Source organism: Apteryx mantelli, chromosome 8, assembly GCF_036417845.1.
Source record: "Apteryx mantelli isolate bAptMan1 chromosome 8, bAptMan1.hap1, whole genome shotgun sequence".
Lineage (NCBI taxonomy): Eukaryota > Metazoa > Chordata > Aves > Apterygiformes > Apterygidae > Apteryx > Apteryx mantelli.
In genome coordinates this window covers 39,908,959-39,932,228 of record NC_089985.1, presented here as the reverse complement: position 1 = coordinate 39,932,228, position 23,270 = coordinate 39,908,959, and the positions used below count along the sequence as shown (strand labels likewise).

The 23,270-nt window shown below is 47.8% G+C and overlaps 1 protein-coding gene across 1 annotated transcript; it reads left to right on the top strand.

Annotated features, from left to right (window-relative positions):
• Window positions 1-1,978: 1,978 nt before the first annotated feature.
• On the top strand, window positions 1,979-22,384 carry KANK4 (KN motif and ankyrin repeat domains 4). Its single transcript, XM_067301339.1, has 10 exons — window positions 1,979-2,161; window positions 6,376-6,457; window positions 8,348-10,393; window positions 11,363-11,474; window positions 13,119-13,349; window positions 13,997-14,084; window positions 14,811-15,030; window positions 16,430-16,572; window positions 17,632-17,832; window positions 20,685-22,384. Exons 2-10 carry the CDS (start codon window positions 6,442-6,444, stop codon window positions 20,784-20,786), a joined length of 3,159 nt encoding a protein of 1,052 aa, XP_067157440.1. The 5' UTR covers window positions 1,979-2,161; window positions 6,376-6,441; the 3' UTR covers window positions 20,787-22,384.
• The last annotated feature ends 886 nt before the right edge of the window (window positions 22,385-23,270 follow it).

The window sequence follows — 23,270 nt, the reverse complement described above, 5'->3', positions numbered from 1 at the left end:
CTCGCGTGTCCTACCCCGCGCCATCTCCGTTCAGCAACACGCATGCGCACGCAGATGTGCCCGCACTTCGACGCGGGCAGGTGTTTCGGTGAGCGACAGAAGACTGGCAGGTCCCTCCTGAGTTGTGCGGTCCAACCTTTGCTGTTGGAAGCCAGCAGGTCGTAGCTCTATCGGGCACCATCCCATAACTGATGAGTTTGCATGTTTGGACTGCGTTCCCTGGTGGTTCCTGCTGGAAAGCTGATTTGGGCACACGCACAAGACCACCTTCTGTACCGTGGGACTGTATCTGGAAAAGACTGCACGTCTTGTGTGGGTAATAGCAATGCAAAAATCAGCAAGTCTTCTGAGCTTTCTTTAAAACCTCTGCTGTATATTAATGTGCGTGTTCCCACCGTGCTACTTTGCACAGAGAACGTAAGCAGCAGAAAAGAGCAAGAGAAGAATTTGACAAAACATATTTGGAGTAAACATTAAATAAGCCGACATATTCTTCAGTTCACCCCTTTTCACCCTGATTTTGAACCCTGACCACATTAATTGACTGTTGAAGTGCGAGGCTGCCGACATAAAAGACCAGCGCTGCATGGTGTATACGATTTTACGGTGACATGGGAAAGAGATGGAATTTAAAGAGGCTTCTGAAATGGGCGGTTTATTTTTCATTAGTTACGTGAAAAGTTAACACATCCCTGACTTGGGGAGTGCTAACAAATCAGAGCGTACCGTTTCGGTTTCTCTGCAATTCCAGGCTATTTTACTTCCTGCAAGGGCAAAACTTGTCTGTTTTTCTTGAAACTGCGTCTTCTAAAATTACATTTTGAGTAGACTGAGCCTAAAAGAATGCAAGCGGCGCCGTTTTGCAGACCAAAAGTAAGGTCAAATAACCGTGTTTTTTTCCCTGCTAACGTTGTGAGCATTTGGTTTGCGCTGCTTGTTAAGCAGTGGGGACGGGCGTGGGGCCGGCAGCGGCGCCGGCAGCTGCTCCGGCTCCAGCTCCCGCGGGGCTGAGCCGGGCCAGCGTCCATCCCTCGGCACGGGGTGTTTTGGGTTTAGGTGCGGGTGATGCGGCCGGGCTCGGGCCTGGGGGCACGGCGAAGCAGAAGCCAAACTGTGGCTTTTTGAACTAAACTTTTCTTGCCGTGCTCCCTGGGGCGGCTGATACAGTAATACCACGGTGTCCCTCGCTCTGTACCGCCTTTGAAATTCTTGAAAGCCAGAAGTTTTTGAAACTGTAGTGGGGAGGCTGAGATTTGTTGTTCGGCTGTGAGCTTGGGCCACCCGCCGCAGGCCTGCGGGACGCGAGCTCTGCCCCGTTCCCCCGCGCCGTCCCACGACGCGCGCCAGCTCGCCGGCGGGAAATCGCCGCGTGCTCCTTCGGGAGCTCCCGAGTCCCTGCGTTCTGCGCCCAAAAACCCAGCGCAAAATGCTGAAGCGTTTGATTTTTGCCTTCATGCCACCCTCCCTTCTGCTCCTTTGGTTTGCTCCCCGGCGCAGGGCGATGCTGCGATGCTCCTTTGCCACCCCTGTAGCCTGCCAGAATGGGGTTTAAACAGAATTAATTAATTATTAACGCTGAGACATTCTGCCTCTTCTAGTAAAGATGCTGCCTTTTAATTGTGGCAGCTGCTTTTATTTTCGAGAGAGAAGCGCTAAAGAGACTCAGTAATATATTCAGCCCAGCTACGATGCAGCATGCGAGCAACTGCAGCTCAGGGGAAAGGTCTGCAACGTCAGGTATAATAAGAAATGTATTGTTAATAATTGACCATCTTTTAAATAATCGTTCCTGATAAGAAAGACAGTCCAGTGATAGCCCAAGCAGGATTTAGCATTCGGTGTTTTATGAAAAGAATAAATATGCTTCCTATAAAAAGTAATTAATTTTACAGAGCAGGTTTTAACCGTCTTCAAAAAGGTCATAGGAGATTTATGTGCTGGTTCATCAGGAAATTAATCCATCTTTTGTTCTTCTTGTTTCAAACTTGTTTTTGCTTTTCAAGCAAGGTCACTGATCAGCTGACCAACTTTTTAACAACTGGAAAACGCACGTTTGTTGCTCTGACCACTTAACTATTGGCTCTCAGCACCGGGAAAGATACCTCCGAGGGAGGAAAGCTCTTCTGCTCGCCGATGTTTTTGTAGCTGGGAGAACGAGAAGGTAACATGATAACATGCTTTTCTAATGATAGTTTTCCTTTCATAATGAAGTGCTAAATCGAGCTGCTGCAGTGCAGGAGAAAATGACAGCCACAGCTAAAAAAAGTGTTGTGTTAGAGCTAATGAGAGTGGGTTAACGTGCTAGCCAGTCAGCAGGGATGAATTATCTTCTTATTTATAGGCATGGGGTTAAATGTTTCTAATTTAGCGTTACTAGCAGAATCCTCTCAGACAATGACTTTCATGCGTATATCTGTCTTTGCGCTTCAGTTAATTTGTTCTCTAAATCTTCTGGGGTATAATGCTGCTTTCATTTCTGCTGACTTGGGTGCATGGGGGGGGGGCGGGTAGATGCTTATAATATCATGGCAAGTGATAGAGAGTAAAGGAAGGGTTAAATGGGACCGTAAAGAAATAGTCTTTGAGACATGGCTATTTAAAAAGACGGTACATTGTCACTGCAAATGGGTTGCCCAAGGGGACGGAATGACTCCGGTCTGTACTATTGCCTTCTCAAATATGTGGCTTCTTGATTTGCATTTCTCTATATATTTATGCTTGCCTTGTGGAAAGTAATGTAACATAAAGCACCGATTAATCCTCCCCACAGCCATTGTGTGTAGTGAAACTAAAAATCAAAGGTGCTGTGTATGTGGAGATGTCTGCCTGGGGCTTAAAACAGTGTTTTTCAGTGTTATGCAATGGAGGGAAAGTCTACCAACATAAAAACTTGAGCCAGGGTCAGCGGAACAAGGGCGTGCATAACATCCTTCCTCTCGGCATATATTCTGGGACCGTTATGACAGCGCGGCTCAGTATTTACTAAAGGAGAAAGAGGAGACGAGTTTACAGAACTGCTGAATGCCATCGTATGTCTGTACGATTTCTCTAAATAATAGGGGGATACAGCAATGGGTCCCTGCCCGTGCGTGAAAAGGGTGACCAGGATGGGTCGCAGCAGACGTAGTCCCGAAGTCGGGCCCCGTTTTAGGCAGAAGGGCGCATTTCGGGCTGGTGTTAGTGCTCCGCCATCGCAGAGGCCGGGACAGGGCTCTCGGGAAGCCAGGTTGGGCACCGTGTCCCAGGGCGCGAGGGCCAGACCAGGGCAACTTCAGACGTTTTCATGGGATGGTTGGAGGTAGGTGGCTTCAGCCCCTGCAGCCCCGCTGCAGAAGGCAAAACCCTGTTGTCCCTTGTGGTCACCATCGACAGGGCTCGCAGGGGCTAGAGGTTGATGGAGGCACTTCCAGGCTTGTTTTGGCAGGGAAGAGGCCACTGGGCTTGGAGACTGCCCATCCCCTCATGCTGCAGAAGCACCTCTGAGGACTTGCACGCTTGAAGCCAATGGAGTGAGGAGGATGTAAGCTGGGACATCTAACCACGGTACCTGTAGGAGCAGGATACGGCCTGGACAAAGCCACCAAATTGGGGCCAGAGTGCCCTAATTTCATAGCTGGGACCCATCCCTGTCCCCAGCAAGGGGCACCCTTTTCTTCTCAGACTGCCTGAAAGGTTTGCACCACACAGGGGAGGATTTTCACCCGCAGCCTGAATGGGCTCTTGGGTGGAAGATTATCCTTCTTCTCGAGGCGTAGTTCCTTCCTTAATAGAAATTAAACCCCTCTTCACTTCTGTTGCACTGAGATGGCTGCAGGAGGCAGCTGGGTTTCCAGGACGTTTATTCGGATGGATGCCTTCATTTCGCTCTCGTTTGTATTATGGACAGTCATTGGAGAGCACCAGTTGGGGGACAAGGACCTGTGGTTTTGGCTCCGAGCCATCAGAGCGGTGTCTAAACAGCACCAGAGGGAACGCGGGAACATCAACAAGCTGGTAGGGTACATTCAGCATCCTTTTACGAGGTGATTCTGAAAGAGATTGGTCAAAAGAGAAAAGTAATAGTATCAATTTGGACTGCAGAGTTGGGACTGAGCCAACTCATAAATGAACCAATTAGATATAATTATCTAGATATTAAAAAGCATCCTATTGACTGGCTTTTTTTTTTTTAATAAATGACGTAGAAGAGTGAAATGTAACTGGTCATACTGTAGCTGGGATTCATAATTGCTCCATAATTGACTGTAATCAGAAAATTAAAAAAAACATTTGAGCAAAAGAGGTTAGTGTTCATTTTGGCATACGCTATTTATTGGCAGAAAGAGACAGAAGAAATTGCCTTTTATAGAAGAAGTGCAGTTAATTTGGGAACACATCAAGAATCTGTTGGTTGAAATGGTTCAGAAACATGCTTTTGTGAGCTGATTCTGTGGCATTAATACAGTGGATAAGCAAATTACTCATTGGGCAGGTGTCAGTCTTTCTGTCTGGCTGCACGAGCATCAGCAAGGTACCTACCATGGAACCATGTTTAAGTGTTGATACTCTCCTTTGATTAGGGACCCTCCAAACATGCCATGATGGCTATATACAGATTTACCTTAATGACAAAACTGCAACTGTTTGGGTTTTTTTTTGAAGGATTTTGATCTTTCAGTATATCTGTGCTAAGATAATAATGCAGCAGGATTTGACTTCATTTTCTCAGTCGGCCTTTGATGCAATTAAAACACTTCATTTCAGTGCTTCTAAAAGAGAAGAGCAGCAGCAGCTCTGTACTCTGTATATACTCTAGTTGTCTGTACTATATTTCTAGTTATCTTGCCATTTCCACAAGAAGAAAGTTGAGTTACAAGATGCAAAAATAATTACATAAGAAAAGGGGAATTTAGGAGATGCAGAATAGAGAGGACAGACTAGACAGAGCTTTTCTTGAGACTGTAAATGGGCCAGCACTCTAGAGAGACTGTTCTGCTGGGGGACACTGCAGAAAAGAAAAAAGAAAGATTGAAGAGATGGCTAGTGCTAGATAAGTGCCGTAACAGGCAAAGTGAAGAGTGGAAGTTGGCTGGAACCCGTTCATAGGGAGCTGTGAAAGCACAGTGAAATGCTCAAGTCCTTATTTAGGCAAAATACTAACAACAGAAAATGAATTCAGACTCTGACGTTTTGATCAAAGAGATGAATGTGAACTAGATTCTGAAAGAAAGGGTCGCTGCTGCGTTCCCTGCTGGCTAGGAGCTGTCTCTTCAAGCTGCCTCATCCTTCCCCTGCAAATCTGATGTAGATTGGGACCCACTACAGCCCACTTGGAGAAGTGGCGGTGGATTTCCAACCTGCTGTGGGACCATCTTTGGCCCTCTGGCCAGGAACCAAATTAGATACTTGAACGAAAACCCTAAACAACTAACCTACCCTCCAAGAAACCCCTGCTTTTTCCCAGACCAGAAACAAAACTAAAGACAGACTTTCTCACTCTGAGCATCAATGTTGTCCTCATGCAAGTTAGGAAACCTCCTAGAGTGATATCTACTTGTCTTGGCCTCCTTACCCCTAGCCTGCCTCCTTCTGGCATCTTTCTAGCAGGCATGGAGGAAGAAGGCTTCACACAGGATCTTTCTTGCTTGTTCCCAGCCTTAAACTCTGTGCTCTTGCAGTCCAGGAGGTTCTTACCATGTCCACATGATGGGAAAGAGAGATGGAGGGCAATACAGACCAGGCTGGATATAAAGTTCGTGAAATAGGCTGTGGTAGGTCTCCATCTGCAGATCTTTCCAATAGGAAAAGCTTTCACAGAAGCAGTATGTTTTAGTGGGCTTTAGTGTTTGTTTGGTGAAGGCTCATTGTAACAATATGGACATGCTCTGAAATCATGGCTTTCATTTGAACACGATTCAGTATGGATGCTGAATCTTTCGTTGTTATGCATTTATGCAGTCACTTCTGTGCACAGTTTATATCCCTTGCGGTTTTCACCAGGAGATGACATATTAAGCAGGATGCAAGTTGCAGGCGATACCCAGCGTGTAGTAATCAATGAAGTGTTCTTATGCCATCTATTGCAAACCTAACAGAAATTCTCCTTTCTCCCTTTTGCGTTCAGCTGTAGCGTAGTACGTAGTAGTTTTGTAGTGCAAGGGGTGTTTTGTAAGGAAGAACCACACTGGATGCATCTATGAAGCAGGAGTTGTTACCACTAGAAAAGGAACTATTGATTTAAGCATGCTTAAAAGTGCTCACCAGACATGGTCAGGCTTCAGAATACTTGAACTAAAAAGCAGTATCCTGTGAAGTGGTGTAAGGCCTTAAGGACAGATAAAGTTGGAATGATTGAGCTTTTTCATCTAAAAAAATGTTTATTTGCTTTTTTAAAAGGTGAACTGACTCATCTGTCCTAGCCTGTCGGAGGATGTTTAACTGACAGCCTGATTAGACCACATCATGGAGAAGACAGATGGTATGGAGGTTACTGGATGCTTGCTTGCTTGTTTGTTTCTTGAAAAAAAACCCAAACCCTGAAGTAATTTCCTTACCCAAAATACTGTAAATAACCTGTGTTCTATAGAGACACACGAGGGCCAAGAGATGAAAAATGCAGCTTTCATATATTATGCAGCTGTTGTAAACCACGGTGAAAGCATGGTCACAGCTCTTATAGTTCAACACGTATTTGCCCTTCCATCCTCTGTTCTTTGTAGATCCTTCTCCGAACTGTGGGGCTTTGCTTTCGTGCCATATTACTCTGCGCTGCATTCCCCCTTTATCGTCGCTCTGATTTTCACATGCTACTTCCCCTCAGAAAGGCAGCTACATTTCAGTAGTGCTTTTGTGATGAAAGGGACTTAAACTGGTGCCAAATTCTCCCAGTCCCTGCACAGCTGCTGCACAAAGATGGAGACAAAGGAAACAGCGATGAAACGTGTTTTATCTTGGCTGGGCTACTCCTCCCCTTATTTATAGATCATGGCTTGTTTCCTCAAAGGTGCGGAGCAGTCAAAATCACTTTCACTTCAGGGACTCGTCACATAAAGAAAGAAAAAGACGAACAACAAACAGGCTGCTGTTTTTATTCCCTGGATTTGGATTTGGGGGTTAACTGTTTAGACACTGGAGACTGAAATTAGGGGCCTGGGAATTTTACAGGCTGGGTTTCAGGGTGACCAGGTTTGCTTCTGCTTGGGGACACGGCGCTGTTGCATGACAGGTGCAGAAGTTTAAACCCCTGGAGGCAATACTTTATAACCAGAGATCCCTGCTTTTGATCCCCCTCAGATCCTTTGCTTTTATAACCCTCAGATCCCTTGCAGTACTTGCTGGTCCCTGCTTATAACGGGGAAGGAGCGACCACGCAGATAGGTGCAAAACAGAGGTCGGTGTGACTGTACTACACTGATGGCTGCTACGAACGACGAGGGGCTGCTGATGTATCTGGTGTCAGCAGCCGCCTTTACGAGAGCTGCTCGTATGCGGCACGAAGCTGCACTGCTGAGGCTGTGCCTTTTCGTTGCATGCAGATGAGTGGACAAATTGACTGTTTTGCAGTTAACGCATTTGATGGTGCTGCATTTGCCTCAATTAGAAGACATGCTCTGTGAAGTGTATCCAGTAACCTTAGGAAGCACGTGTTTTGCACAGATATGAATACATAAAGCAGTGCTGGTTAGCTGTGTCCTTCTCTGTATTCATTATTTTCAGGGAATAACTTGTAAGCCAGTATTTGCTGATGAAACGATGCAAGCATTTCCCTGCATGACTTGCATTGCGCTACTTAAAGTTGCTGAGAAGTTAAACAAAAAAAACCTTGAAATATTTAATTGTCACAGATAGTTTCCACCTTCTGTTTTTAAGCTGGATTTATTATTCATTGGGCAGCTTTTTATACTTAGACAAACACGTAGCTCTGCCTGCAAAACCTGCTGTTTGCATAACTGTCAATTAGAGCCATGATTCCAGTGAATTTTTGGCTTCTTCTGTGCAACAGTTACCTGATTCACCTCCAGAAAACAGGACCATGCATTTGCAACATGTTGCTCCGTTGCTGCACCTCCAAACAGATTCCTCATCAGCATCTGTGAGGACAAAGTGCAAACCCTTCCCTTGCTGGCGCAAGCTGACTGTGCAGAGGTGTCACACGGCATCCTGCCGGTTTTTGCCTGGGATGACTCCCAGCCTTTCAGCATGGGGGGGACTAATGTATAGAAGATGAATGGGCCAGGTTTGAAACTGGGGTGAAAGAAATAGCAACTGCATTTCTCCCTCTGCTCTAAACGTATATTTGTTTTTTTTCTTTGTTTTTAATCTACCAACTATTTAAAATTCAATCATTTTTTTCCTGCATTTATTTCAGCAAATGACCAGCCACCTAAATCCAATGGGGACAAAGACCAGCCCCGAAGCCTGCCCTACTCCGTTGAAACACCCTATGGCTTTCACTTAGACCTGGACTTTCTGAAATACGTGGATGACATTGAGAAAGGAAACACCATCAGAAGGGTTCACATCCACCGGAAAGCCAAGCAGCCAAAATTCAGCACACTGCCCCGAAATTTCAGCCTGCCAGAGAGCGGTTCCCGTGCGTACGCCTCCGCTCCCAGCAAAAGCTGGACCGCAACCTACTCATTTGCACAACGGAAGGCATCGTTAGGGGCAGAAGAAACTCCCCGTCCCCTGGTACCCAGTGAGCTGCCTCCATCTGCAGCTGCTCCAGAAGAGCCAAGTTACCGAAGAAAAGCCCTTTTAGGCGAGACAATGAGGCAAGCCGAGCTTGTGCAGCCGGAAGAGGAGCAGGCCAGCAATCGGGGGAGGCCCCAGCTGCTCCGGGCCTCCAGCATGCCAGCCACACTCCCGCCCGGCCAAAGCGCGGAGGAGGAGAGTCAGGTGCCTTCTCCGCTCTTGGCACCTTCTCAGCCCTCTGATGACAAAGGCTGCTCAGAAAGTCCCTTTAGCCCTGCAAAGGAGGCACCGCTTTCACCCCTCTCTGACAGCTTCACATCAAATCCCCCCCAAGAGACGCAATTGGAGCAACAAGCAGCGGCGCAGAAGAGCGAGCAGCCTGGGCGGCAGCAGGTTAAAGTCGCTGCTGTGCTAGAGCGCCAGCCAGGAGACCTCTCGAAGATGCCATCTCCATGGCAAAGCCAGCACCCCGCAGCGCAGCAGCTGCAGGTGGTTGTGGAGAGCCGGGGAGAGGAATGTGGTGCATCAGGAGCACACAGCTGGTCTGAATTAGCCAAGGATGGATCCGCCTCAACCAGTGCCCTCCAGCTTGCTGATGAAAACAAGAACCATGAGAAAAGGGAATTAAGCATAAGTGAAATCATGCCAGATGCACTGAGGAAAGCTGAAGACAGAAGTATCTGGGCTGGAGAGAACAAGGAGAATTGGAGCCCTCAGCCTTTGCTTTGTGATACAGTTGAGGCCAGCAGGATCGCAGCACTGAAACGGCAGATTGCTATTCTGGAGGAGCAGCTAAGCAGCAAAAAAGAAGAACTTGAACAGATCAGGGTAGTGCTGAAGCAGCAAGATAATGAGATCAAGGAAAAGGAGAAAAGTATTAAGTTACTAGCAAGCTCCAAAGCTCAGCTGGAAGAGAAACTGTGCTGGGAAAATACCAGAGAAACCAGGCCGCTGGCCAAGCAGGGCGGTGGCGCTTTGCAATACTATGACGCTGCGGTGAACACTGAACTCATGCAGACAAACAGGTCCAAGAAAGGCCACGACAAAGGCATCAATGTAAATATCCAAATCTCTACACAATCCATAGGCTGCGGTGTTCACAGAGCAGACAATATGAACTCGCAGGCTAAGGAGTTAAGCAGTAAGTTGGCCCGGAGAGATCAGGGACTGGCAGACGTTCACGCTGGTGTCAGTGGAGAAGGACCTGAACATTTTGCCAAACACGCAGAGACTGAAGCAGATATTGAGCCTGCCCTTCATGCACCATGCCTCACTGAGCTGAAGATTGATGAACATCTCAGTGATGACAATCAAAATAAAAGAAATAACTCTGATACCCAGAGTCTTGCTGCTCATGCAATGACTGCAGAAAGCTACCAAGGAACAAAATTTGAGTCAAACACAGGTGAAAGCAAGCCAGTCTGTGGCGAGGATATAAAGCAAGATGTGATGGAAGAGGAGGGTCACCCTAACCAAGAAGATTTTTCTGCTGTAGACCCCATTGGCCAATACGTTAAAAAAATCCAGGAGCTCTTGCAAGAGCAGTGGATGTGTTTGGAGCACGGCTATCCGGAGTTAGCAAGTGCTATTAAACAGCCTGCCTCGAAGCTTAGCTCCATTCAGAACCAATTAGTTAATTCCTTAAACTCATTGTTATCTGCCTACTCTACACAAGGGCCAGCAGATAAGGAGAATTCGAACACACAGTATCAACAGTTGGGTAAATAATATTGGCATAGGTTTCAACATGTCTGGGCCAAATCTCATTTAATCAAGTGTAGAGCAGGTGTAATGCAGTGGAACTCGGCGGTATATCTAGTGTCAGTGAAATCAGAAATAGCTCCTCCTAAAAATGTATGTTTGAGGAAAAACAAATCTCAGCATGTCACAAGCCATGAAATCTTAAAAACGAAATATGAACAATACATGTAAGATCTGTTAAAGCTGTGTCTCAGTTACACGCAGGGTCAACTTCCAAAACCACTTGAAACCTGTGGCTATTACCTTGAATAACCCTGCTGGCTGTTTTCCTTAATTGGATTGGATGTCCCAGTTTGCAAGAATGCAGGAATCTGCTGCTCCTCTGGTGTAAATCAGCATGAAGTTCAGCAGAACTAAAACAATTCAACCTAACTGAGCAGCGAGGCTGTGAAAAGACCTGTCCCAAGGCACAACATAGTTAATCTAGAATAATTTTAGCTTGTCAGAATCCAAAAGATAAGGTTCCTTATTCACTGTCAGAGAGGCCTTGCAAATAGATATGCGACTGTTAATTAGAAGCAATACTTGAAAAGATCATTCAAACTCTAAAGGAGTGAGTCATCCTTATAGTATTATAGGAGAGGCACTGGGCAGAAATGTCCATAGCATCAGTACTGAAAATACAAGAGAGTCCTCAGAAAACATTACAAGAGTAAATTGATGTTCACAGAACCTGCATATAATTGCCAGCCACTTGCCTTATATTCCCGGACACTTGATGATGTTTGAGGTCCTTATTTTAAAGGCGGCAAGGCAGGTTCAGCTGTGTCCAGATGCATTGGTAGTTCTGCAGAATATAAAAGGAACCTTATAAGATCAAGTAACATGCTTACTGTTATGATTTGTAATTTGTTACTACAGGTTGAGAATAATCATTGATAATTATGTCACATCTGCTTATTTAATCTATTATTTTGTATTTTGCTAGAAATCTCTCCAACCACAAGTCTTAAATCTATCATGAAAAAGAAAGGTTATGGTTTCCATGCAGGAGGCAATGGGACCAAAAAGAATCTTCAGTTTGTTGGGGTAAATGGTGGGTAAGCATCAGTTAAGAAGATCAAACTGCCTTTCTAACATGTAATGTCATCTGTACTGCTGAAGAAGTCATTCTTTTTTCTTTTCTTCCCCTCCAAATCTCTTGATTAAAAGGGCATTTGAAATGGAGCCTCTTTTCTCCCTTCTTTAATCCAGTACTGAACCTGTAAGTAACCCTGTAGAAAAGACCGGGACATCAGTGTTTTTAGAGAAGCAAGGGACATCCCTGGAGACTGACGTTCTCCGCGCACCAATCTTTTGGGGCTTCATCCAAAACCCAGGCGAGTCAGTGGGAGGATTCCCATGAACTGTGATGGGTTTTGGATGAGGTCTGCATGGCCTGGGCGGGCATGGTGCAAACCTCCACAAGCTGCTGCTGCCCTGCCTCCACGCGAACACAGGCAGAGTCAGTCTGCCCACCTGCACGCTGCAGGGACAGCCAACAAATGTACTAATCAGCACCCACTGGAAAGTGGGCAGTTTGATGCAAAACTAAGTGAGCAGGTGAAGGAGTGGATGGTTCAGGGACTGAGAAAAGATGAATTCAGTAGATGAGGAATTACCTTGGGGTGAGACCCATGTTTTAGTTTCTGCTCTGACACCCAATCTCCTGTGTATTCAGGTATCTAATTCTCTGGCTTTTCTCTTCCCTTGCTGCTAGCTAGTGTGGGGAACGATAGCACAGGTCCAGACGCGGGGTGGCTCACCTGCCCCTCTGTGCTGTCGTGGTGGTCTCAGCTAACTAGGCATGGCAACATGTGCTGTAGATGCATCTCTAACGGTGGCAATAGGGCATCTTCTAGCGAGGAATACGTGTGTTGGCACTGAAAAGGGCAGGAGGCATTTCACCTCCCCTTCGTTGTGCACACAATTATGTGTGCAAGTTTGAAGGCTGGTTTCTGCTCCCGTACTTCTTCCCCCACTTCCCAGCTCTGTGATTACTGCTGTTCAATATATCAGGTTTTACTCACTTTTGTTGAGTAGAGTTTCTTCTACTAACAGTCACTGAAGCTGATACAACTTGTAGTAAGTTGAGAAATCTTGATTAGTTTGGGGATCCCTGAGAATTAAAGGTTCTGTCTCATGCAAGATATTATTGTTACTAATGCTTTTAGATAACCAAAAGAGAGGTCTCTAAAGCAGGGCTACTTGAATGGTGGGCTCAGATCTGCATGGGAACTGCAAGCACGGTTTGCCCAGAGGTCTTCCAGGTTGCAACTGTACGGCGTGTCCCACGTTGCCCCAAGGGAGCCGTATGTCTTGCTGCTGCTCCGGCTGCGGCATGCCACCAGCTCCGCCTGGGACCGCACGCAGCACCTGCCCGAGGCTCACCCACTGCTTCCCCCTCTGTGGACGTCAGTGCAAACGAACCGAGTAGCCCCTGAAGTAACGTTGCCTGCTCCTAATCTTAACTGCTTCTCTCACGCTCCTACTGGCTTAAGAAGCAAAAAAAAAAAAAAAAAAAAAAAAAAAGACTAAAACTAACCCAAAGTTTGGATGTAGCTCTAACTTTTTAATATGAGTATCACTCTGGGCTTCATCCAAGGCCCATTGGAGTCAATGGGTGTCTTCAATGAGCCTTGGCTCAGGCCCTGTGGTTGCGGATGGGGAAGGAGGAGTGAATAACATTTGGTGTCCTCAATTAGTTATGAAACGACCTCAAGTGAAGACACAAGCTGTGAAGACAGCCCACTGGAAGGGGATTCGGACAGTGAGACGGAGAGAAAATCGGACGGTTCAGAGCACAGACAGCCAAAAGCTGCGAGCGAGAGCGATCCCGCTGCCTTGGGGCCCTCCCCGCAGGAGGGATGCGAGGACGATGGGCTGCAGGAGCCAGCGGCAACAGTGACAGCCAGCACGCAGCACGGGACTGACAGGTAATCCCCAAACCGCAGCAATGGTCTGTATTAGCAATGTTCAGCAATGAGTATCAGCTAGCAGTAATTTGGGTTCGAAGCTTCAGTGAAAGAACTTGACATCCTATTGTCAGCAAAATTAGTCATTTTTGGAGAGAAAGGAGAAACGTGGACCTCTGTACACATGGGAGAAGGCTTTGAAGAGCTAAATGTTTTTCAAGTTACCAGAGAATATAATGGGGAGTGATTCAGGCCCTATACTTGATTATGGAAAAGGCAAAATGAGTCATATTAGGGGTGAATTAGCTCATTTCCACCCACCACCACCACACCCAAAGTAAAGTTTCTAAGGAATTTTCTTTGCAGATTCAGGAATGAATTGTTTGTTTTGTTTTGTTTTTAATTTTAAGGATTCTGGTAAAAGCTAAAGTTGATCTTACAGATCTGAGATTCTGGACTTACTTACAAACACTTACAGAAGTGCTTAAACTTTGTACCTAAAATCTGATTCCAGTCAAGGGAACAACTTGTGTGCATAAAGTTAAGCATTTAAATAAGTGTTTAAATTATTCTGATGTAAACATTTATACTGTACATTATCTTTCCCGTTCCAGTGCTACATATTGGTTCAGTTTTATGATGGATTTACCAAAATATTTTCTCTTTAGATGCAAAACCTCTGAAGATTTCCTTACCGACTGCCAACTACTCAGCAAACACCTCTCAGAAACAAGGACCCCAAGCGACGAGCATCTGGTATGGATATATTTCAATCAAATTTCAGACGCGGTTCCCAGTTTCTGTTACGTTTAATCAGTAAGACTATCCTAGCCATGCACTGCAGAGCGTATCCTACCATGCCAGGGACAGCTTTGCAGGGAGAAAGGGTCAAGGTGACCTCTGAGTTGGGGGAAAAAAAGGGGGAGGGGAGCTTTCTCTGCTCACTTATCCAAATTCCCACAGGAAATTCCTTTCTCTCTTCAGTTATAAGAATAATCACAAAACCCATCCCACGTGCTAAATGCTGGGGGGATGCCAGGGCATAGGACGAAGCGGCACAGGGCAGAGACCTGGGCAGGTGTCCAGGATCTGTCGTCCCTGCAGGACGAGTCACAGCAGATTCCTCTAGGTTTGACCTGGTAGAGCAGATTGTAGGTGAAAACGTCCTTGTTTTTTCCATATGGACGGGAGGAGACAGGAGGCTGGAGAATTAATTTAGGAGAAAGGTTAGAACTACCTCCCTAAAATGCTGCAGTAGGGGAGGGCAAGCAGGGAGAGGGTCCAGCATGAGACGTCCCACACAGGTGCCCAGCTGGCGTTGGTGTCCCACCTGAGCGTCACGGCCAGGAGAAGCATTGCCACGAGAGGCACGGCTGCATTGCCCAGCCGCAGAGCTGGGATGTTATATGGGAAATGAGATGCCAGCCCTGCCTCCGGTGGGGCTCATTCCCAGCCGTAACGGGGTGACGGTGGCGTTTGCAGGGCTGCGTCCCAGCCGCTGTCTCCGAGGAGTGGTTCCGCGTGTCGAGCCGGAAATCCTCCAGCCCTGAGGCCGTCGCAGCCTATCTCGAAGCCTTCGGGACGGCCCATCCGCAGCTCCTGGAGGCGGTCGTGAACCTGGCCGACGGGAACGGGAACACCGCGCTCCACTACAGCGTCTCCCACTCCAACTTCCCCGTCGCGAAGCTGCTGCTAGACACAGGTAGGGACGGCCGCCCGGGGTCTCGCCGCTGGGCGCAGGCGGGCTGTCGTGGGAGCCTTGCAGAAAAAACGCATTTTAACCGAGTGAACTTTTAGCTCCTTTTGTAAAGAATGACGCTTTCAGCAGAGATTCTGTCGGGGGGGGGGAGAAAAATGCAAGTGCTTTCAGAAGGAATAAAGGCACTTTGGCCTTTTTTCGTTGGCGAGACAATCTGTTAAATGTTAGGAAAATGGCATATTATCATACACATCTATAAACCAATTGTTGTCACAGGCTTCCAAACAGCCTCGGGACGTTGGGAGAAGTTTGTTCTTTTCTTTCGCTAAATGCCCGAAGCAACAAAGTTCAAAGGGCAACACTAAAATTGCATGTTCTTAGATTAGACACAGTTCATTTCTAATCTGCGGTGCCCAGAACATAAAAGCTCACTCTGAAACACTGGAAGCAATGTATTTCTTAAGAGAATTTGCCAATATGATGCTTATAATTGAAAATAAGCTCTTCGGTTGAAAAAAAATAGAGCACTTCAGAGCAGTATGAGAGAGAACCTTTAGAGCAAAAACTGTAAAGCATTTTACCGTGAAATTTATTGCTGTCTTAAATGATTAACTGTGGGTATATTTGACAGCCCTACCGCAAAAAAACAGGCCTTTCCTGGAAATTAAATATGCTAAAACCCAGGCCCCTTTGGGGATTTGTCCTAGTTTATAAAACAAGGTGGGATTTTTTTTTTCCCCAACAAGTTCAGCATAGAAAGGTATCCAATAAGCAACTTTATTGCTTCTTGTTGGGATGCTATCAGTCAGTAGCAATGATGTAAGTTATAGTGTCTTAGGTAGCAAATTCCCCAATTATGGGCCAACCAAGAGGAACAGAACCCCCCAAATGGCTCTGGAGCTCTTCAGAGCTGATATTACTGAAACCGAGTTATGAGAGCACTCTAGCAAAATCAGATTTACCCCACCCATGAGGTGACATTCATTTTGCTGCTGCTCCCCCACTTCAGGAGTTAAAGTAAATAGCACACAGTTCCACAACTGGCCACACGCCCAAGACATAAATTACCTTTTTTTTTTTTTTTTTTAAATCCAGGATAAAATTTGGTTGCGGTCATCAAAGTTAATTGCTAAGTTGACCTCAACAATTATAATTAGAGGTAGCAATGTATAGCACACAAGGGCCTTTAATGCTACGCTGGCTAGATCCTTAATGAACAGACATTTAACGCTGATGATAAGGCTCAGCCCTGTGTAGCTGGGGAAACTCCCGGTGCCTTATTCCTTGACCTGAAAAATGCCTGCGGTGCTGCATTGGATCAGGTCATGGAGAGTTTGCCGCGGGATACATCCTGCTTTTCTCCGTACATCTGCACGTGAGGGGGGATGTCTCTCTTCCGCAGGGGTGTGCGACGTGGACCGCCCCAACAAGGCCGGGTACACCGCCGTGATGATCACGCCGCTGGCCTCCGCCGAGACCCGCGAGGACATGGAGGTGGTGACGAAGCTGCTGAAGGCAGGAAACGTGAACGTACGAGCGAGCCAGGTACGGCAGCGTAGTCCAGCCTTTTCCTATTTGCGATCCCAATGGGCAAACTCCTGCTATTCCCGCAGCCAGCACAGCTGGAATGACAGCTCGAAGGTTTGCCCCAACAAGACAACTTTGGGACACATTTGAGAGGATTTAATGAAATCCGAGCGGATAGACAAGCTTGGCTCATAAGCAGCTGTGGGTACTGTGTTGTATGACTGTTAATTCAAACTGCGGCTGAGCATACTGGGAATAATTTCCCTTATAATCATGCCCCCATAGAGATCTCTAGGGGGGATATAATTCGAGTTACTTCTTGTACTGAACGTACAGCCTGAAACCGAGACTCAGTGGTACCTCCTGTGTTGGAGTCACTGGTTTCCCAAAAGTTATAAAGGCACATTCAGCTAAATTGCACAGTCTGCTGTGATTAAATAAACCCTCCAGACTTCCCCGGCCATGGCAGGGCAGCTTCTCAGTCCTGGCGGGCGAGACACCATCTCTCGGCTGCTAATTAAAGCCCTGTGGGACACGGAGCAGCCCAGCGTGCGGGGCCGCACTTGCTGCTGCTTTCCCGGGATTGCTGTGGGATGAGCCCAGCACTCGCGGGAACGGAGGCAGCCACTGAGGAGCTCACAGCTTTTTTGACACCTAACAGCTCTCTCAGAAGGGAAGCAAGAGTGAAATAGGATAAACAAACAAAAGCAAGGTGAAAATATTGCTGAGAGGAGCTGTTTGGGGCGAACTCTCGGGACTGCATAGCCCTGGTGCCCCACAGTGTCAGATTTGATGGTGCACTGTCATTTAATCATAGCTTCCCACACGTGAGTCTTAAAGATGACGGTATGTTTATGTAGCTCTTCCAGTGTAAAAGGCATTTTTGAATGGCTATAAAGGTAATTATAAGCCTAAATTAAAGTCCCACCTAGCAGGAGTTAGGGGGACCTGCTGTGTGTTGGAGCAGCTGGACAGCAGGCGGTCTGGCCACGCCGCGGGAAAGCGTTTATTCCCATAAACCAGCGGGATCTCTCCGGTGGGTAAGTCCTGCTCAGTGTGTCACCGTGCCGTTTCCAGGGCGGCCAGACGGCCCTGATGCTCGGCATCAGCCACGACCGGGAGGACATGGTGAAAGCCTTGCTGTCCTGCCGGGCCGACGTCAACCTGCCGGACGAGCAGGGGACCACGGCGCTGATGGTGGCCTGCCAGCAAGGCAACGCCGACATCGTGAGGCTCCTCCTGGCCCAGCCCGGCTGCGATGTCGCCCGGACGGATAAGGTAAGGGGAACCAGCTGGGACTAAACAGAGACTATGGGTAAATCACAGCAGCATCATTTAGCTGATGCAAGAGCACCTGCGAGAAAAGAGCGCCAGCCTGGGTCTCGGGCCCTTCAAATACCACCTGGCTTGCAGGCATGACCTGCATTGCTCGGGATGTTTCCTGTTTTGTAAGGGTTGAGACTCACCCATATTGCTTTTGGCGGAGAAAAGACCACACCGGAGCAAACGCCAGGATGTGCGAGAGGCCACCAATGCGCCCTTTGTAAGCGCAGACCCGCAGGGCAAGAACAACCCCAATTAACTTGAAAACATCATCGCAGATGATAGTCCACTACTGCAGTGACAAAGAGCAGATGTGAAGAGGGAATGGAAGCAAATTTGTATAAACCTTGAAGAAAAACAAGAAATCCTGGACATCTGCAATCAACAGTGCTTCAGCTCCAAGAAATTAGAAGCAATTAATTCCCGCCCTTCAGAACTGAAACCCGCCCACGAAAGAAAAAACGTAACTCACCCTGCCCTTGACATCTGGTAGTTGAGACCCAGACTGCTCCTAGCCTGAGATAACTCAGAGAGGGGAAAAGAAAAATGTTTCTCTGCACCTCATCTGCTTAAACTCTAATGCAAACAAGAGTGTTGGGGAAGCTCTTCCATATGGCGGTTAAATCCTATTTCATCTTAATGACCAAAACAGACTAAGCAGCTACATTATCTCCCCATAAATGAACCGTCGCAACTACCAGAGACGCATGCTTCCATGTAGCCCTATTTCTAAACGTTGCTACAAAGAAAGCCAACGGAAACTACCAAGCAGGAGTTGATAATAATAATGATGCACCTCACAGTTTCCCTGTGTGCTGCGCGCTGAGCTGTACAAACAGAACAAAAATCATATTATTTATTGTCATATCGATATCTGTGATTATTCAGAGTACAATGTACAAGCCAAAAAAAGTACTATGCAGAAAAGAGCTGATCTTAATGGACAAGCGAGACACGGGCAAGTCAAGTAGTAAACCTGTCTGGCAACTCTTCCAGCAAAGAGAAAACAAAAGAAAAGATTAAAAAAATTGATTCAACAGATGTTTATTTTTTCCAGGAAATTTCAAAACATAATAGCAATATTTGGGTGCAATTTGCTCCGGAGAAGAATGATATTCTCAGCTTGGCCGCAGCGAGGGCAAGGCTGGAGGGGCTCTGCGCAGCGGTGATGAGTTTGGGGACACGTCTCCAACGTGGCCGTGTGCTGTCCTCCTCCGAAGAGGGAGGGCAGAGCACGGCTGGGGGCTTTGGCCGGCGTCTGGCTCCCTCCGTCCAAAATCCCATTTCAGTCGTGGAAGGGCTGCCATAGAAATTGCAGTGTTATTTATGGGAGTGTGGTTTGGAGGTTCCGGTGGGTGAATACATAACTAACTAACAGCTAATTCCTGCAGAAAAGTATAACTAACAGCTAATTCCTGGATGAAACCATAACTCACAGCTAATTCCTGGAGAGGGACTGCTCCCTGCCGCCTGTCCGTCGGGCCGCGCGCTGGGACGGTGATGTAAGGTGACGGCCACTGCAGCCTGGAAGAAAAGCGTTTGCTTAGGGCAGGCAACAACCTGGGGCGATAATTCAGTTCCCTGGCTGTTTACGGGCTGAGAAGAGTGCAAACGGATACCAGCATCTTCCCGTTGGTTAATACAATTAATATTAGCGAGCAAATTGTCCTCACGGGGATAAAGGCGTGCTGCTTCGCCTGGGCTGAAGCACAGGCAGGCGAGCGCTAGCTTCGCTCCTAACAAGCCCAGGACCTTCAGGATTCAGTTAATAACACATTACTGAAAAGTGACACTTCGCTAGCGGGAAAGCAGGGGCCATGGATTTATCGGCTGGACCGGGAATGGTACAAGGGGGCCGATCTACGTATTCCTCCCATGCAAGCTAATGGCAACAGACCACGTGGTTGCATTTATATTTATGCAGCTGTATCCCAGCTAAACTGCAATTTATCTTCATCCCGCATTGCTTAACAGGAAAGAGCCATTGCCGATGGCACCAGGACGGGGGCGAGACGCTCCCCAGCTGTATTTTGCGCAGGTCCGGTTAAGCCCTGAAATCCTGCTGGAAGATTTACAGACCAGTTGCTCATTTTAAAGCATGCTGGAGGCTGACTCCAGGGAGGGAAGTATTTTTTATCTGAATAAATGGGCACACAGCGACCACGGCTAGCTGCATGCTGGAGTTAGAAATTTTCTTCTTAACGACAACCGTGAAATGCTAAAACAGCCTCCCTTAGTGTGGCTGAGAAATCGCAGCAGTTTGCCGCAGGGCTGGGTGTATTAAAGGGGTTTTATAACATAAATAGTTGTCTGTGACCGGGGGAACCGGCCCTCTGTCATTGCGATCCATGGGGAATTCATAAAAAAATGGACTAGGAAGCCCAAAGTGACTCACGCGGCCAGCGGAGGAGCCGGGAGCGGCGGCTGCCAGGGGAGGCTGGTGCGACCCGCAGGGGATGCGGGAACGGGGCCCCAGCACCCTCGGCTCCCTCCGGCAACCCCGGCCGCGGAGGGGGCCTGCTGCCTTGCAAACGTTTGGTCATGTTTGCGCCCCCTCCGCGATCACCTTGCAGCTGATGCTGTTCCACAGAGCCGCCAAAAAGGAAGGAAATCCTGGATTTCTAATGCCCTTTTCTCCTATTTTCTGCAACAGCATTTTGATGTGATGAAACGTTGGGTCAGTTCCCTTTAGTGAAACGGTGCAGCCGCTGAGACTGCAGGTTAATTAAGTCTGAGCTGTCCAAAAATGCAAGATGTGAAAGCTGAAGATTTGCACCGTAAATTCCTTTTCTTCTCCCTCCCGGCAGGACGGTAACTCGGCGCTGGCGCTGGCGCAGCGATCGGCCCATGTGGAAATCGCCGCGCTCCTGCGAGCCCACGCGGAGCAGAGCCAGGCCGCCCCCGAATGAAGGAACCGGAAGGAAGGACTCGCCAGCGGAGGGAATGGGTGACAAAAAGCTCATTCCTCCGACAGCCGCGCTCCCAGGTGAAACGGCAGTGACTGCGGCCGCTATCGCCGAGTCTAGGCTCACGGGGGGGGGGCGAACTTTGTCGGTTATTTGCATACATCCCTAATGTATACTTTGCTGCTTTAAGCCCGCTTATATAGCCTTAATCTATGCATAGTGCCATAAATGACTCAAATACTGTTTCGGAGTGTCAGATTACTGGATTGCCTTTTATGAACAGTCAGTCCTGAAGTTAAGTCTGAGCTCTGCTCCGCACCCCTCCCAGCATAGGTTTGGCAGGTGAGTGAACAAAACAAAAAAGAAAAGCACATTAGAAAAGCAATACTTACTTTTTGTAACCTTAGATTATGGCGTCCTTTTTAATCAACTACTTAACTGTATCTCATTTAACTTGTAAGTTTGTGTCCTCATATTTATTGTTAGACTTTCTGTATGTAACAGCAGACAGCGATTATTCGGTATACGTAACAACAAATACAAGCTGGATGGATTATGTAAAGTATAAAATCCTATTTATGTTTGCTTACGTGGGACTGATGTAAGAATTAAAAATTAATGCTCTAGGAAAATATTTGACTGTACCAGATCCAAACAAACAGACCTTGTTTTGCCTGTACTCCGAATTACCATATGGCTCTTATCTTTCCTAATTAAGCTTGAGTTAACTGGGAAACGTAGTCCACAGACATGCCCTGCGCGTCCGTACGTGTGACGCTCAGGCACAACATGATGTACTGAGTTACCCCAACCACAGCCTGGGAAACAAGGATCCCAACCGATGGCCTCTCCAGGATGTGTCAGTATTGTCCAGGAGGTTCACGGAGAGGCTTTGCTCCGGGCTCGCTGCCCCGTGGCTGTCAGTCCAGCACCGTCGGCAAACTGCACGTGAGGTTTATGCAGATGTTTTTTTTTTTCTTCTTAAATTCCCGTCTCCCACAAGAGGTAGGGAGGGCTCAGTGCCTGCTCTCCTAAACACTGTCAGACTCTTCATATACCAAGAAATGCCAATTACCAGTGTTTTATTGCGTTAGGATCTATTGGATGCTTTCTGCAGGTTTCCATAGGCCTGGATTAGTTCCTGGTGCCGTCAAGATGGTGTGCGGCCTGACACAATAAAAAGGGATTTAGTTGGCATTTCTAAAAGCAGATCTCACTCATTAGTTCATTGTTTTTCTCTTCTGTTACAAAGCAGGAAATTAATCCTGCACTCCCTTTTTGGTTGTAAGTCAACTTCCATCATGGGATTAAGTCTCTTTTGCACTGCCTTTTCCTCTTCCCTCGTATTTGCAACACAGGGCAAAGCTGTTTCCAAGCGCGGCAGCCTCGTCTCTGGCCTAGAGCATGACCGAGATCCTGCTCTGTGCTTTTGCCTCAGCTGTTGTTGACCAAAATCTAGCATCTGGTTCAGTTTTCATCGTTTTCTTCATGTTTGTAGTCAGAAGTGATGATAACCGTCTGAAGCGCCCGTCTTGCTTTTTTACCTTGCTCCCCAAGTGGAGTTATGTCCTTTATGCATAAATAAATCCAAATTAAACTTTTTTCCGTATTTTCCTTACGCCTGCCCCGCTCAGGGCTGGGGTGCAGGGCGCTTTCCCTGGGGGCTCGCAGGGGAGGCATCTCCCTGTTTCGCCTAACACCGGGCTGGGCTGGGGCACCCGGTCGCCGTCCCCACGCAGCCTCGCGGCCAGGCCCTGCTCATCTTTCGGGGCAGAAAAGGGGCTTGTGCAGACACCTGTTTCCTGGAGCGAGCTCTGGATTTGTGTCCAAGGTGCCTAGTCGTGAGCCACCGATGGCTCTTTTGGCGAGAGACGCTATGTTCCTGCACCCCAGACCATTGGCAAAACCAGCGCGATGACCATTTTGTGACAATTTTCACATGAATTTTTTTTTCCAAACAGCTCATGAGCCAGGCTTGCAAAGAGGAACCGAACTGCAGCTGCTGCGACCCAGAGAAGGTGAGCGGTTGGGTTTTGCTGCAGACGTGGCATGCGCGGGAGATCTTCTACAGAGGATCAGGGTCGCTGTGGGAAGAGCGAGCCTCCTCTCGCCTGAAGGATCGCTGCGGACACCGGCCTCGGCGCAGTCCTGCGACAGGCTGCCTTAGCTTGGGTCTGCAGCTTTGCAAACAACCGGGACGTTTTGCCCTCCAGGAAGCCCCTTTCGGCTCCGCGCAGGAATCCCGACGTTGCTGCGCGAGCAGGGGCAGAGCCGGGCTGCGGTAATCACCCGAGCGCCAGAGCACAGCCGGCACGCGGCTCTGCCCCTCGCACGGCCCTGGGCTTTCCAGCCTCCTTCCTCCGCCGGCTTCGCTGCGCCGAGCAGCCCGGAGACAACCCAACGGACCAAGACAAACAGGTGGAAGATTGTCCGCAGGATCCCGATGCCACGAAGCACCCAAGAGCCAGCCTCAGTTTATCTGCTTTC

What these genes read in the sequence shown, in the direction of transcription:
- KANK4 (XM_067301339.1), top strand. An exon ending in ACGCAGCACGGGACTGACAG is followed by an intron (nt 13,350 to 13,996) that starts GTAATCCCCAAA and finishes TTTTCTCTTTAG; the next exon opens with ATGCAAAACCTCTGAAGATT. An exon ending in ATGTCGCCCGGACGGATAAG is followed by an intron (nt 17,833 to 20,684) that starts GTAAGGGGAACC and finishes CCCTCCCGGCAG; the next exon opens with GACGGTAACTCGGCGCTGGC.